This window comes from Danio rerio, chromosome 13, assembly GCF_052040795.2.
Source record: "Danio rerio strain M-AB ecotype USA chromosome 13, GRCz13ab, whole genome shotgun sequence".
Taxonomy (NCBI): Eukaryota; Metazoa; Chordata; class Actinopteri; order Cypriniformes; family Danionidae; genus Danio; species Danio rerio.
Window position 1 is genome coordinate 38,618,003 of NC_141033.1, and position 12,441 is coordinate 38,630,443.

Sequence of the window (12,441 nt, forward strand, 5' to 3'; positions counted from 1 at the left end):
GAAATTTAAGCCTTCTCTTCCATACTTTATATAACAGCCCATAATAACCACTGGATAAAGCCCCGCCTCTAGCGCTGTGTAGCCAAAACATCTACAAGTGAAAACTCCATCTGCAGGCATAGGGGAGAGGAAAGCTTAAATATTAATCAAACTTCGTTCCTGACATTCTTCAGGCGGTCACCCTAGTGGTTTGCATGCATTTATTTTATTTTAAAACTAAAAGTTTTCTGTTAAAAAGTCAACTGAAATGGGCAGACATGGTAAAGTTTAAAAAGAACATTGCTTTTAATTTTATTTATTTATTAATTGTCTAACTGGCCCAAAGAAATTGATTTAAATAAACGTCCCAATATTATGATATCATTACTACTGAGTTCTGCTATTTATATATTTTGCCAGCTTGTCTTATATTCAGGGTTGGTTTTATGTTTTGTTTATATAACGTTTACTATTATTATATGTTTGTTTATATTTTGTTCACATTTTTAAAAGTATAAAAATCAAATCAACAGCATATCAAATTCTCATACAACATTAAAGTGCACAAGATTTTAATTCCCTCTAAATACAGCTTTAAAAGGTCACATTTAGCCTGAACCACAAATTCATGCTGATGTCATATCTTGCTCTATGGAGTACTTTTACTAAATGATTTGATTGGAGCTTCACCAGAACAGGTTTTTCAGGAAGGAGTCAGATTTCGATACAACCGGCCCACGGAGCAAGGAGACTACTTACAAGCGGCTGCTTAGGGCTCCGTGGCCACCAGAGGGCCCCCAAGACTGCATAAAATAACTCTCGTTTTTGTTTAGATTTTTTGGTTGTCAATAGATAATAGCGGTACTGCAAAACAAATCATTCAACGAAAAATGTCATATTTTGTTAACGGGCTGCTGTAGGATGCACGCACAGAATATGACCACACAGAGAGTGACCATTGAAGATGCTTGAAGCAGCAGTGGAGAGGAGGGCAGCACACTTTATACCACAAAAATAAGAACATAAACCGAAGAGAGAAAAAAAAACTGCAAGATTAAGGTAAAATGAGAAGATTAGGCTACAGACCACCCTGAAAAAATCCTCAAATAGGCTAAACTACATAAAGATTTGCGTTTGCCTTCTCTGTAAAACTTTTCTTGGACATATATATATATTTTTAAATTCCAACGAAAGCTGTTTTTAGAGCTATTTTAGGTCAGCTGGCATTTCTGTGTGGAGTTTGCATGTTCTTGTTTTAATATTATATTTATAACAGTTTTTTATACATACAAAACAGAATAAAAACATTTACATTCATACAATCTATAATGTTTTTATACAAATAAGGGAAAAACTAAGAAAAAAACTTAAGTGAATCAATAATAATAAAATAAAATAAAAAAACAAGCACTAGTCCATCAAAACATGCACCATATAGAGTAAATAATAGAGTTTGCATGTTCTGGGTCATTTTGCATTTCTGTGTGGAGTTTGCATGTTCTCACAGTGTTTGCATGGGTTTCCTCAGAGTACTCTGGTTACCCCCACAAGTCCAAAAAAATGTGGTATAGGTGAATTAAGCTTAAATTGTCTTTAGTGTATGTGTGTGAATGAGTGTATGAATGTTTCCCAGTGATGGGTTGCAGCTGGAAGTGCATTCGCTGCGTAAAACATATGCTGGATAAGTTGGTGGTTCATTCCACTGTGGCGACCTCAGATTAATAAAGGGACTGAGCAGACAAGAAAATGCATGAATGAAAACACTGCAAAAATGCTTTCCTTAGTTTTCTCGTTTCTAATCCAAATAACTCAAACATTTTAAACCAATAAGTGTTTTAGACAGATTTGTAGTAAAAATTATGGTAAACACACAAGCAAAAAGGAAAAGAAGCTGCCAATTAGTGCAAGTAAAATCTATATTTTATTAAACTCATTGGATTATTTAGCTTGTTTTTTTTGCAGCTTATTCACTTTTACAGTCTAAAACAACATGATAAAGTGTAACCACCCACATTACAAATCCCAAAATATATTTCAATGCATAAAAAAATACATTTACAATTGCAAGTATTTATTTTATTAAAATGATTTGAATTGCTTTGCAAAACAGAGCAACAGAAATGCATCTATTCCGTGTCCGAATGTTTTCTATTTATAAAGAACATTGATTCTGAAAATAGAATATATATATATATATATATATATATATATATATATATATATATATATATATATATACACACACACACAAATTTACAACATAAATTATACACACACACACACACACACACACACACACACACACACACACACACATATATATATATATATATATATATATATATATATATATATATATATATATATATATATATATACACACACACACACACATACATTTGAAGTCAGAATTATTAGCTTCCCTGAATTATTAGACTGCTTGTTTATTTTTTTCCCCAATTTCTGTTTAATGGAGAGATTTTTTTCAACACATTTCTAAACATAGTAGTTTTAATAACTAATTTCTAATAACTGATTTATTTTATCTTTGCCATGATGACAGTATATAATATTTGACTAGATTTTTTTCAAGACACTTCTACACATCTTAAAGTGACATTTAAAGGCTTAACTAGGTTAATTAGGTTAACTACAGGTTAGGGTAATTAGGCAAGTTATTGTATAACAATGGTTTGTTCTGTACAGTCGAGAAAAAATATAGCTTAAGGGGAGACATACTGTGAATACTTCCTTGCTCTGTTAAACATCATTTGGAAAATATTTTAAAAAGAAGAAAAAAATTTAGGGGGCTTCAACTGTGTGTGTGTGTGTGTGTGTGTGTGTATATATATATATATATATAATGAAATTAAAATGGTTGAATATTTTCCATAGTGCGAGAATGTTCACATTACATTCATTTGTAAATCGTGTTTTTGGATGTTGATGTTATTTGGATGAGAAAACTCCGTATTAATCTAGTCTAGGCATGGCCCGGTATAATCTTCTGACAGTATGATAACCTTGGATCAAAAGAACAGTATTGTGATCACTGCTCTAAAATATGCTTTGAGTAAAAAACAACTTTCCCCTCTTATTGAAAACAATATATCTTATATTAAGAAACATTTAAAATATTTTGAAACAGTAAACAAGTCAGGCTAAATAATTTAAATATAATAATTATTATAAAAATTAATAAAATGCTGTGGATGTGTAATCAACAAACTCCTTGCGCATGATGCTTTCCTGCTATGTTACCACAATTTATACTCTACTACCAGAATGGAGATTTCCCACAGTCTAAAGGTAGCATGGCTTGGCTTTAATAGAATAAGAAAAATTAATTTTAAAACTATTTTTTATTATTCTAAGAAAGAAACAGTGAAGTGGTTATTTAATATCAGGGGTCCACATATGCACTGGATAAAAAAATAAATAAATGAACTGGCTGAAACTTTAGGCCACAGTTACATATCATTTCTACATTTTAGACTAAGGGTGCTTTCACACCTGTGAATCGATTCAGTTGTTCCGAAACAGAGATTACAATTGTTACATTGTTGCTCTTTGCTCTTGGAGCGGTTCGCTTTCACACTGCAAAGTTTCTAATCAGACCAAAAGAGCTAACATTGGTCAGGGTGTCAGGGTTTATTTTGCAGTGTCCCGCTAAGCTGTCAGGAGAGGTGGTGGTTTGGTGGTGATTGACAGGGTGTGCGCGCGCGACGTGTCTGAGGAGAGACGCGGTGGGGAGGGGTGAGAAGGGTGCGCGACGATGCCTATTTGAGGACCGGGAGGGAGACGCGAGATTACCGGGAGATCATCACTCGTTTGCAGGCATCCGGAGACTCGTGATTCTCTCAACTCATAATTCACTCTTCATTTAGCCGTAAGCCTATTACATATCCATAAAACACTGTGATATAACCGCGCTCGGATCGGATCGCTTTCTCACTGCAATCGAACCGCTCCAGGATTTGTTTCAATTGAGCCGAGACCACCTCATTCAAGTGATCTCGGAGCAGTTACTTTGGCGCGGAACAGATCGCGATTGCCCTGTTCACATATGCCAAATGAACCGCACTAACTGGGCAAACGAGATACGTTCCGAAACAAAAGTGTAGGTGTGAAAGCACCCTAAGTATCATATAAACAGATGGTGCTGTCCACAGCCTCAATGCAGGATTCGGGAATGCATGAATGTGCATCTTACATACCTTCACTAAAATAACTTTGGATAAAAGTGTCTATCAACTATGTAAAACATCCTTCTCCTTTGTGTTCCTCTGTTTTTAGTCCAAAAATATTAATATGAGTAAATCGGTGGTGGAAAAATGGTAAGAAAATATTACATATACAAGTTTAATATTTTAAATGACCACCCCCAGATATAGCGGTTAATGTTCAGATGGCTGTAAAGAAAAGGTCTTTCTTTTTTGTATGCATTTATGCTCTGATTATGCATCTGGAAAAAAAAAAAGAAAACAATATGTAGCGCATCAGAAAAGTCACACTGACACATTTAGTAACTTTGTTTTACACATTTTACTTTCATCAGATGAAACAATGAAGTTTAGAATAGTTTTAGAGAATCTGTTTTGACATAAAATGTAAATAAGGCATTTCTTCTTAGAGAGATTATAACCGAAGACAGACATTGCTGAAATCAAAGGAACACATCAATCATAGTGCATAAGAAAAATTTCATATATTAAAAAAAACATTCATTCTTTATGTGTTCAGTTTATAGCCTGCAATATACATTAACTGTGTAAACTAATGAACTTCTCTGTAAAAAAAAATAGTAACGATTACACAGATATACACCTCTTATTTATGCGGTTTATGCTTGCTTGGCCCTACTTGCACACAATACTGACTTTCATCTTTGTTTTACTTTCACTTGCTTAGATTCCTTTCTTCTCTACCTTCCCATGGACACTATGGGTGGGAGTTTTAATGTCATTATATATTCTGTTTTACATGATAGCAAATATAATGTAAAAATGGAATAATCACTTGCTCCCACCCCCAAATCAGTTGTTCATGTTTCCAAATCCAACTCTGACTCCACCTTTTCATTTTCTAATTTACATTCTGTCCCTTCTTTACCTTTCATGCTGTTCTCATTTTCCAGCACACACCAATGCCTGTAAAATTCAACAGAACTGTGGATGTGTAATCAACAAACTCCTTGGGCATGCTGCTTTCCTGCTATGTTACCACAATTTATACTCTGCTACCGGATTGGAGATTTCCCACAGTCTAAAGGTAGCATGGCTTCTGTCTGCAACTGAGGACATAAATAAAATAAAAATATTTATCATTTCCGAAAGCCAGTGACATGCATTCCCATGAATGTGACTCACTTACACTAAACCAGTGTATAAAAGTGCAATATGCCTATCTGTACATAAAGACTTTTTTTGGTATCTCAAAAATCGCAGTGAGAGACTAAGATCTAAATAAAACCTGGGTTATCTGCAATAAAACTCAAAGGTTAATAAACCATTCATGCATGTTTTTCATTCCTTTGTCAGTTTCTCAGAGTTCTCTGTCTGTACTTCCTGTCCGGCAGTTTGTACAGTCTCTGTTTGCACACTATCAGACTTGGCTGCAGATTGGGCCTCTGCAGAATTCTGAACAACACTCTCAACCTTACCATTGGGTTTCTTAGCGATAGGTGGAGGAACCTTGTTAGCAGTCTTGTGCAAGTCATTAGACTTGGCTGATTCAGTGACAGATGTGAATTCTGACACTAGAGTCTTTTTCAGATCAGCCTGAACCTCCAAGGATGATGGTGTATCTATTACAACTTTCTTTGTGCTCTTGGAGAAGATGAAGCTGGCTGTAGATGCAGGGGAGTTGGTTACAATGGCTGCTGGAGGGGAACGCAGACCAAATAGCTTGGCTTGGTTGTCTTTTGAAGACATAGCGGCAGCCTTCAGACGAATTGCATCCTGGAGACGCATGGAGGGGTTAGCTGCTGAAGATCCTACCGGAGGTGTGGAAGTGGCAAGAGTTGTTGGTGTTTGGATTTTTGGCTGTTCAACATTAATCTTTGAAGGTATTTCAATGATGCTTGATTGTTTATCTGAATTATGCTGGGTTTTTGGGAGTCCTTGAGGCTGAAGTTGAGTCAATGGCTTGCTAACTAATTGGTCCTTTGGCACTGTTTTGGTTGGCAAGGATTCTGTGACAGGTACTGAAGGCTGGATTTGTTCCTTGAGGGTTTGAGGTTTGAGGTGTGGTTCTGCAATAGGATGTGTAGCCACTGATTCAGTAGGAGCTGAAGCGGTACTTGGTTCAGTAGGTGATGAGCATGTTGGCTCTACTCTTGTTTGGTCAATGTGGTTTGATTGAGGCTCTGATTCAGTTACTCCTTGCTGAGTGTTTGTTACGGTGGTTATGTTTGCATGTACAGTGTTGGATGGAGATTCAGTTTTTGGTTCTGTGCTGGATAGAGATTCCAGATCAGGAGGCAGTGATGTTAGAATCAAAGACCGTCTAATTGGCTTTGGGGGTGCTTCTTGATTGGCACCAGATTTTGGTTTGGCTTGAGATGGTTTATCGAGATCTGCTGCCTGAGTCTGATTGGACTTTACTGACCTGAGACGAACCATCTGCAGGAGAGACTGAGTGACCATGGGACTGGAGGATTCCTCTTTGGCTGGAGAGGGACTGCTTGTACGTTTCTCGACTTCCATGGTCTCCAATTTGTCCTTCTTTCTTACATCAGTAGATAGTGGAAGAGGAGGAGGAGCAGCAGGAGAAATATTTACTTGCTGAATTCTTTCATCAGCGGGTAGTGAAGGAGGAGCAGGTACTATGACTTGTTGAGATTTTGCATCAGCAGGTTGTGCAAGATGAGGTAAAATGATTGGTTGAGATTTTGCATCTGAGGGTTGTGGAGGAGGAGGAGGTACAATTATTTGTTGAGATTTTGCATCAGCAGGTAGTGGAGGTGGAGGAGGAACAATGACTTCTTCAGATTTTGAATCAGCAAATAGTGGAGGAGGAGGAGGAGCAATGATCCGTTGAAATCTTGCATCAGTGGGTAGTGAGGGAGGAGGAGGAATGCTGACTTGACACTTTACATCAGTAGGTAGTGGAGGAGGAACATTGGCTAGTTGAGCTCTTACATCGTTGGGTTGAGGCAGAAGTGGAGGAACATTGATTTGTTGAGAAGTTACAGAAGATGTCACTAACACATTCTGTATCAAAGTTCGGGATTCTTTTGGAGGAGATGGGATTTTCTGTGGTTCAGATGGTAGTGTTAGTGGAGGTGGAGCTGCCTGTGCTGGTGGAGGTGGAACTGCCTGTGGTGGTGGAGGTGGAACTGCCTGTGGTGGTGGAGGTGGAACTGCCTGTGGTGGTGGTGGAGGTGGAACTGCCTGTAGTGGTGGAGGTGGAACTGCCTGTGGAGGTGGAGGTGGAACTGCCTGTGGTGGTGGAGGTGGAATACCTGGTGGTAACTGAGGCAATGATTGTAAAGTCTTTGGCGAAAATGGTGGGGGTGGTGGAGGGAAATCTTTATCATTTGGCACAGTGAAAGGGGCTGCAGCATCTGTACTTACTGGAGGTACAGGAGGTGCTGGAGGAGGAAACAGGGGAGGTGGAGGAATCCAAGTGGTCAATTCCTTTATAGCTTTGGCAGCTAGAGTAGGAGTTGAAGGAACAAAGTCTGGAGGGGGTGGTGGAGGATTGGCTTGGCTGATGACTGGCAATGGAGGGCAATGCTCCAGTAGAGGTGATGGAGATGGTGCGACACGAGAGTCTGAAGTTAAGGATTCAACTTTGCCTTTTAGCATCACTGGCTGCAGCTCTGATGCACTGGCACAACTGCCTAAAGCTAGGTCTGTTTCATCTGCAACTTTAAGACCTCTCTTTTTGGCCCACCGTGCATAGTTAATAGGTCCAGGCCCACACAGCAATTCAAAAGAACGCTGGTTGTGTGCCCAGGTCTCTGGTGGAGGAGCTGGGGGAGCCAGTACTTTGGGATGGGTGGGAATCTCTAGCAGAGACAAGAGGGCCATTACAGCTGGAGAGGAATTGTTACCATTATAAAGACTTTTTGCAGACAAAAGGGATTTCTTCAGTTCAGCAAGCTTACTCGTACCATTTGTTTGACCCTTATTTTTCTTTTCTGTGACTGCCTGGATCTCTTTTGACAGGGTAGTTCCATTGGAAGAATATAAGCCACTTTTAGGGCTTAACTCAGTCTTTGTTTCAGATGAAGTTATGATACAAGGGTACGGTGATACATCAGGAATGCTAACATCATCCAAGTCAGAAGGACCATCAGATTTCTTCCATGACTGTTTGCCATTGCGTAAGGAATATGACCTGTTGGGAGGAGGCGGAGGCATCTTGCCACGTTTAATTACAGATAGGTTACGAGTAAAAGTAGCAGCTTTTCTGATGTCCTCCTCCTCTGTAGAGTCCCCATTCACTTGACTAGGTTTAAAAGCAACATGGGAACTGTGATTGTTTAGCTTTGCAGCCACATTTGTGTGTTCAAACTGACTCCCTCTGCTGGCCACACGGGGAGTGCTACTGCTGGAGATGGTAGAGGAATTGGAAACTAGCGTCTCTGATGATCCTGAGTTGCTCCAGCCAGAATAGTCTGTACGAGTAGTGGAGCGATGTGAAGAGACTCTAGAGGATGCCCGGGTGGACGCTGGGCTGGCTGACACCAGGCTGCTCTTGCTGACAGTTCGGACACTGCTCCGACTTCGGCTGCGACTGAGTTCTACAACATCCACAGATGGTGGAAGTACAGCATTCGGAATGATTTTAGACAAATATGTGGCCTGAGGCGAGATGGACATCACTGCACCAGTTTGGTTCTCTGGAACACCTAAAGTGCCTGGATCTACAAATTGGTTCATGGACCTTTGGAGGATATCTTTGTGCTTTGCCAGCATGGGGACCTCTGTGTTGTTTTCCAAAAGTATGTGCAGGTTCTGTCCTCTCTGTGGATAGTCTTGTAAGCTTTCTTGTTCAGAGCTGCTAGAAACACCATCCACAGCAGTTATTATGGCGGGTATGATCACATCTCCATTGGACAGTTGGTAATCAAGAGCATTGGTGGTGATCCATGCTGCCCTGTCCAGCCCTTCAGAGACAAAAGCAAAAAAAATAAAAATATTAAGCATAATTAGTTTATCTTGAAGACATGCAACACACTGTAGAAGTGTAAAAATATACCCAGTTCTTTCTGGACGTGTCGAGGAATTCCAACTACATTTCTCACAGGCTTCCTACGAGTCCTGGGCTTCTCTGCAGACTTATCTGGTTTCAGAGGCCTGAATGTTGAGGCTGGAGAAAGGAAATGAGAATTTTTTCTTTGGCATTGTATATTTGAAATAAATTCTTTAAGCACTTTCTGCTTTTTATGGAAAAAATGGATATTAGTAAGAATGTGTTTTTCGTCACCTTGCCGTTTTAGTCCTGAGCGTGTTGATCGTGAAGAAATGGAGGAGCGCATTGAAACAGAATCGGCTGCTGTGCTCTCAGACTCAAAGCCTCTCAGCTCACTGAAGGCCATGCTGTCTTCAGTCTGAGCAGTTACTGTTGACTAAAGCAAATAGCACGGTTAACCATCAAATTTATAATTAGTTGTTATAAAAGCAGTTAAAAACATTCAAAATAGAAACAGAGTGTTGTATGATGCATAGACTAATACTTACAATCATGCTTTGGTCATCAGGGAAGTCCGTCCCATTCCTGTCATCTGGAACAAACAAATTAATGAAACAAAACATTACTTTCTAATTTATATTAAAATGAACTTATGTATGACAAAAACATGCACACATGTGGTTCTGAGTAAAAGTAAGTGTTTTTACAAAAGCAGACTGATTTTAAAGTCTTCCTACCCTCTTGCTGTTGCAGTTTCAGGCCCTGCTGGGCTTCTGTGTGGAGGTCCAACACATATTTAGGTCGATCACCCTCCACAAACACGTTTTCTTGGAACTGCTGAAGAGAAACGGTGCCTACAACCTCCTCTTTAAGGCCTGGAGAGAGAGAAAAACAAAAAGAAGTACATTTATTATGAAACAATATGTTAATAATGTATGATATAATAATACATAATATTTAATATAAATACAATTTAATAACTAATAGATAAATTCTGTCATGCAATCTGTCTGTTATATATATATATATTTTTATTTTATTTTAAATTTTTTCCCCAAGCTTTAACAAAACATTTTGTACAGTCAAGGTTTTGTTTTTCTCCTGTAATGATCCTTGCTGCTGAAATAAATTAACAAACACGTTAAAGTCTAATAAAATTAACACAGAAATAGATAAAATATAGTACTACATAATAGAAAAATTGTATAATAAAAATTTAATTAAATTAAAATAAACTTTACAGTATTGTATACATTTACAATTAGACAATGGCAATAGACACATTTATAGGGGTCTTCTACATAAATATGAAACCATTTGTCACCAAACAATATTGGTAATCACATTTAAACCTGTTTGCAGAGATTTCTTTCTAAAATCAGTCAAAGCGGAGAGTCTTCATTTTTTCAAAATATGTGATCACAGGTTGTCATCACTCATAAAATGTTTTGGATAGATCCTTTCATTAAATATTTAAATCTCTATAATTTCAAATATAAAACCAGATCACACATGCACAATGAAGGTTTAGGTGGGGTTATATTCTTCTCACTAAAAAAGTAACAAAGGCGATTTTCTTCCTTGTTTGTCAATGATATTTTGTGTTCTAGTGTATTTGATATTTTAAATAAGGTTTCAAAAACCACACACAAAATGCAATGCTGACTATATCAAAAGTATACAATATATGCTAGACGAAAAATAAAATAAACAGTGATTTCTGTTTTGTGTGGTATCTTAATGTTGAAGTACAGAAATTGAATAACAACTTACAAGTAATCTTTGTTTAAGCAACAAATGTTATTGTTTCAAATGTTATTGCCTGAATGCTTAAAAAAAATTATTAAGCTTCACAATTAAACCACAAAATCTCATGCTCTGGAAAATACGGTGCCTAGTCAACAGCAAGCTCTACTTGACATTTCATATTTAATGTGACAATTTTCTAATGTTTACATTAAAAATTGATGCTGAAAGAACACATTGAACAGCAAACAATATATTGATTTATATCTGTCTGACTTTTAGTTCTCTTGTGGTTTAGTGCCAATTCCTATTATATCACTTAATCAATGACAGCCTTCTAACATCGTTATAGCCAAACACTCAGTTAGCCTACATGCTAATTATAGCCTAAATTAACGAGATAGTTCACCAAAACTAAAAATTCAGTCATTATTTATTCAGTTAACTTTTACTCATTTCAAACCTGTTGGTTGAAAACCGGTAACCATTGACTTTCATATTGTTTATTTTTCGTATGGATGTTTGCAGCTTTCTTCAAAATATCTCCTTCTGTCAGGGTGTAAACTACAGGGGAGCTCGGCTCCTCTAAATAAGGCATGGGCTCTGATGAAAACATGATTTGTGAAATTTTGGGGGTCTCAAAAAAAATATTGACAATGTGTAATTTTGAAGTGCGGTTTCAGTATCGTGTAATGTGATCATGGATTATTAGGTGTAAAACAACAAAATTATCATTCATTTATGCATGACGGCGATTTACACCTCGCTTAAAAATAGATAGCATGCTATTCTTGCCATCAAGGTGTGGCGGCGCAGAGGAGCATGTCAAAAACTGACAGCCAGATGCTTTCATATGGACGTTGAGACACTGCTTGTTCATTTTCTGAAACCAATGATGTGATGTTGCCTTTTATTTTATTTGTTATTATACAGTAGGCCAATACAATGATATTTTTTAAACACTGTGACATTGCTGTAAACATGTTGTACAATTAAGCTGAAAGCAGGTAAACTTAACAAAATGAAACCTCTTTCAATGGCGTTTCTTTCATTCATTTTGGCGTTTCGGGATCCCATGACATTCTATAGGCCTATGTAAAATAAAAAAAGCATTTGCTGTCCTTGGTGCCATCATCTTGAACTTATAGAGCAATAACAAAAATGATGAGGTTATTAAGCGTTTCACTTGTTAAGTAGAAACATATTCGTGTTTGTTGATTTTATTTAAATGAATGTATTCCTCTCACAGAATAATTGCAGGTAAAATAAGACAGCGCTGTTCTGTTGTTTAGGCTGCTGTCTGTGCATGTAAAAATAAATCCCTCAAAAGATATTTTCAAGGGTCAAGAAAGTTATTGATGAGAAAACAAGCACTTTTTAGCAAGAAAGTAAACCAAAACTATAGTGGTGTTTTGTTCAGTCAGCCTACTTTGTAATATTAGTTATAATTATATAAATATTTGTTTTTTATTTATAGATTTTTGTGTTTATACATTGCTGTTTAAGGACAGGGATCCTGTATGTTTTATACCCTAAATCATTGTGGCAAGGGACTCTCAAAATCTAAGCAAC

General features: G+C 37.4%; 1 protein-coding gene across 1 annotated transcript in view; it reads right to left on the minus strand.

The window, feature by feature from the left end:
* Positions 1–4,509: 4,509 nt before the first annotated feature.
* si:dkey-157l19.2 overlaps positions 4,510–12,441 on the minus strand; it is a 44,404-nt gene continuing 36,472 nt past the window's right edge. Inside the window, exons 3-7 of the mRNA XM_087279635.1 lie at positions 9,861–9,998; positions 9,672–9,715; positions 9,418–9,559; positions 9,190–9,300; positions 4,510–9,097 (exon numbers count right to left, since the gene is read on the minus strand). Of these exons, the coding sequence (XP_087135761.1) occupies positions 5,505–9,097; positions 9,190–9,300; positions 9,418–9,559; positions 9,672–9,715; positions 9,861–9,998 (4,028 nt within the window). The 3' untranslated portion in view covers positions 4,510–5,504. The remainder of the gene's footprint in view (positions 9,098–9,189; positions 9,301–9,417; positions 9,560–9,671; positions 9,716–9,860; positions 9,999–12,441) is intronic.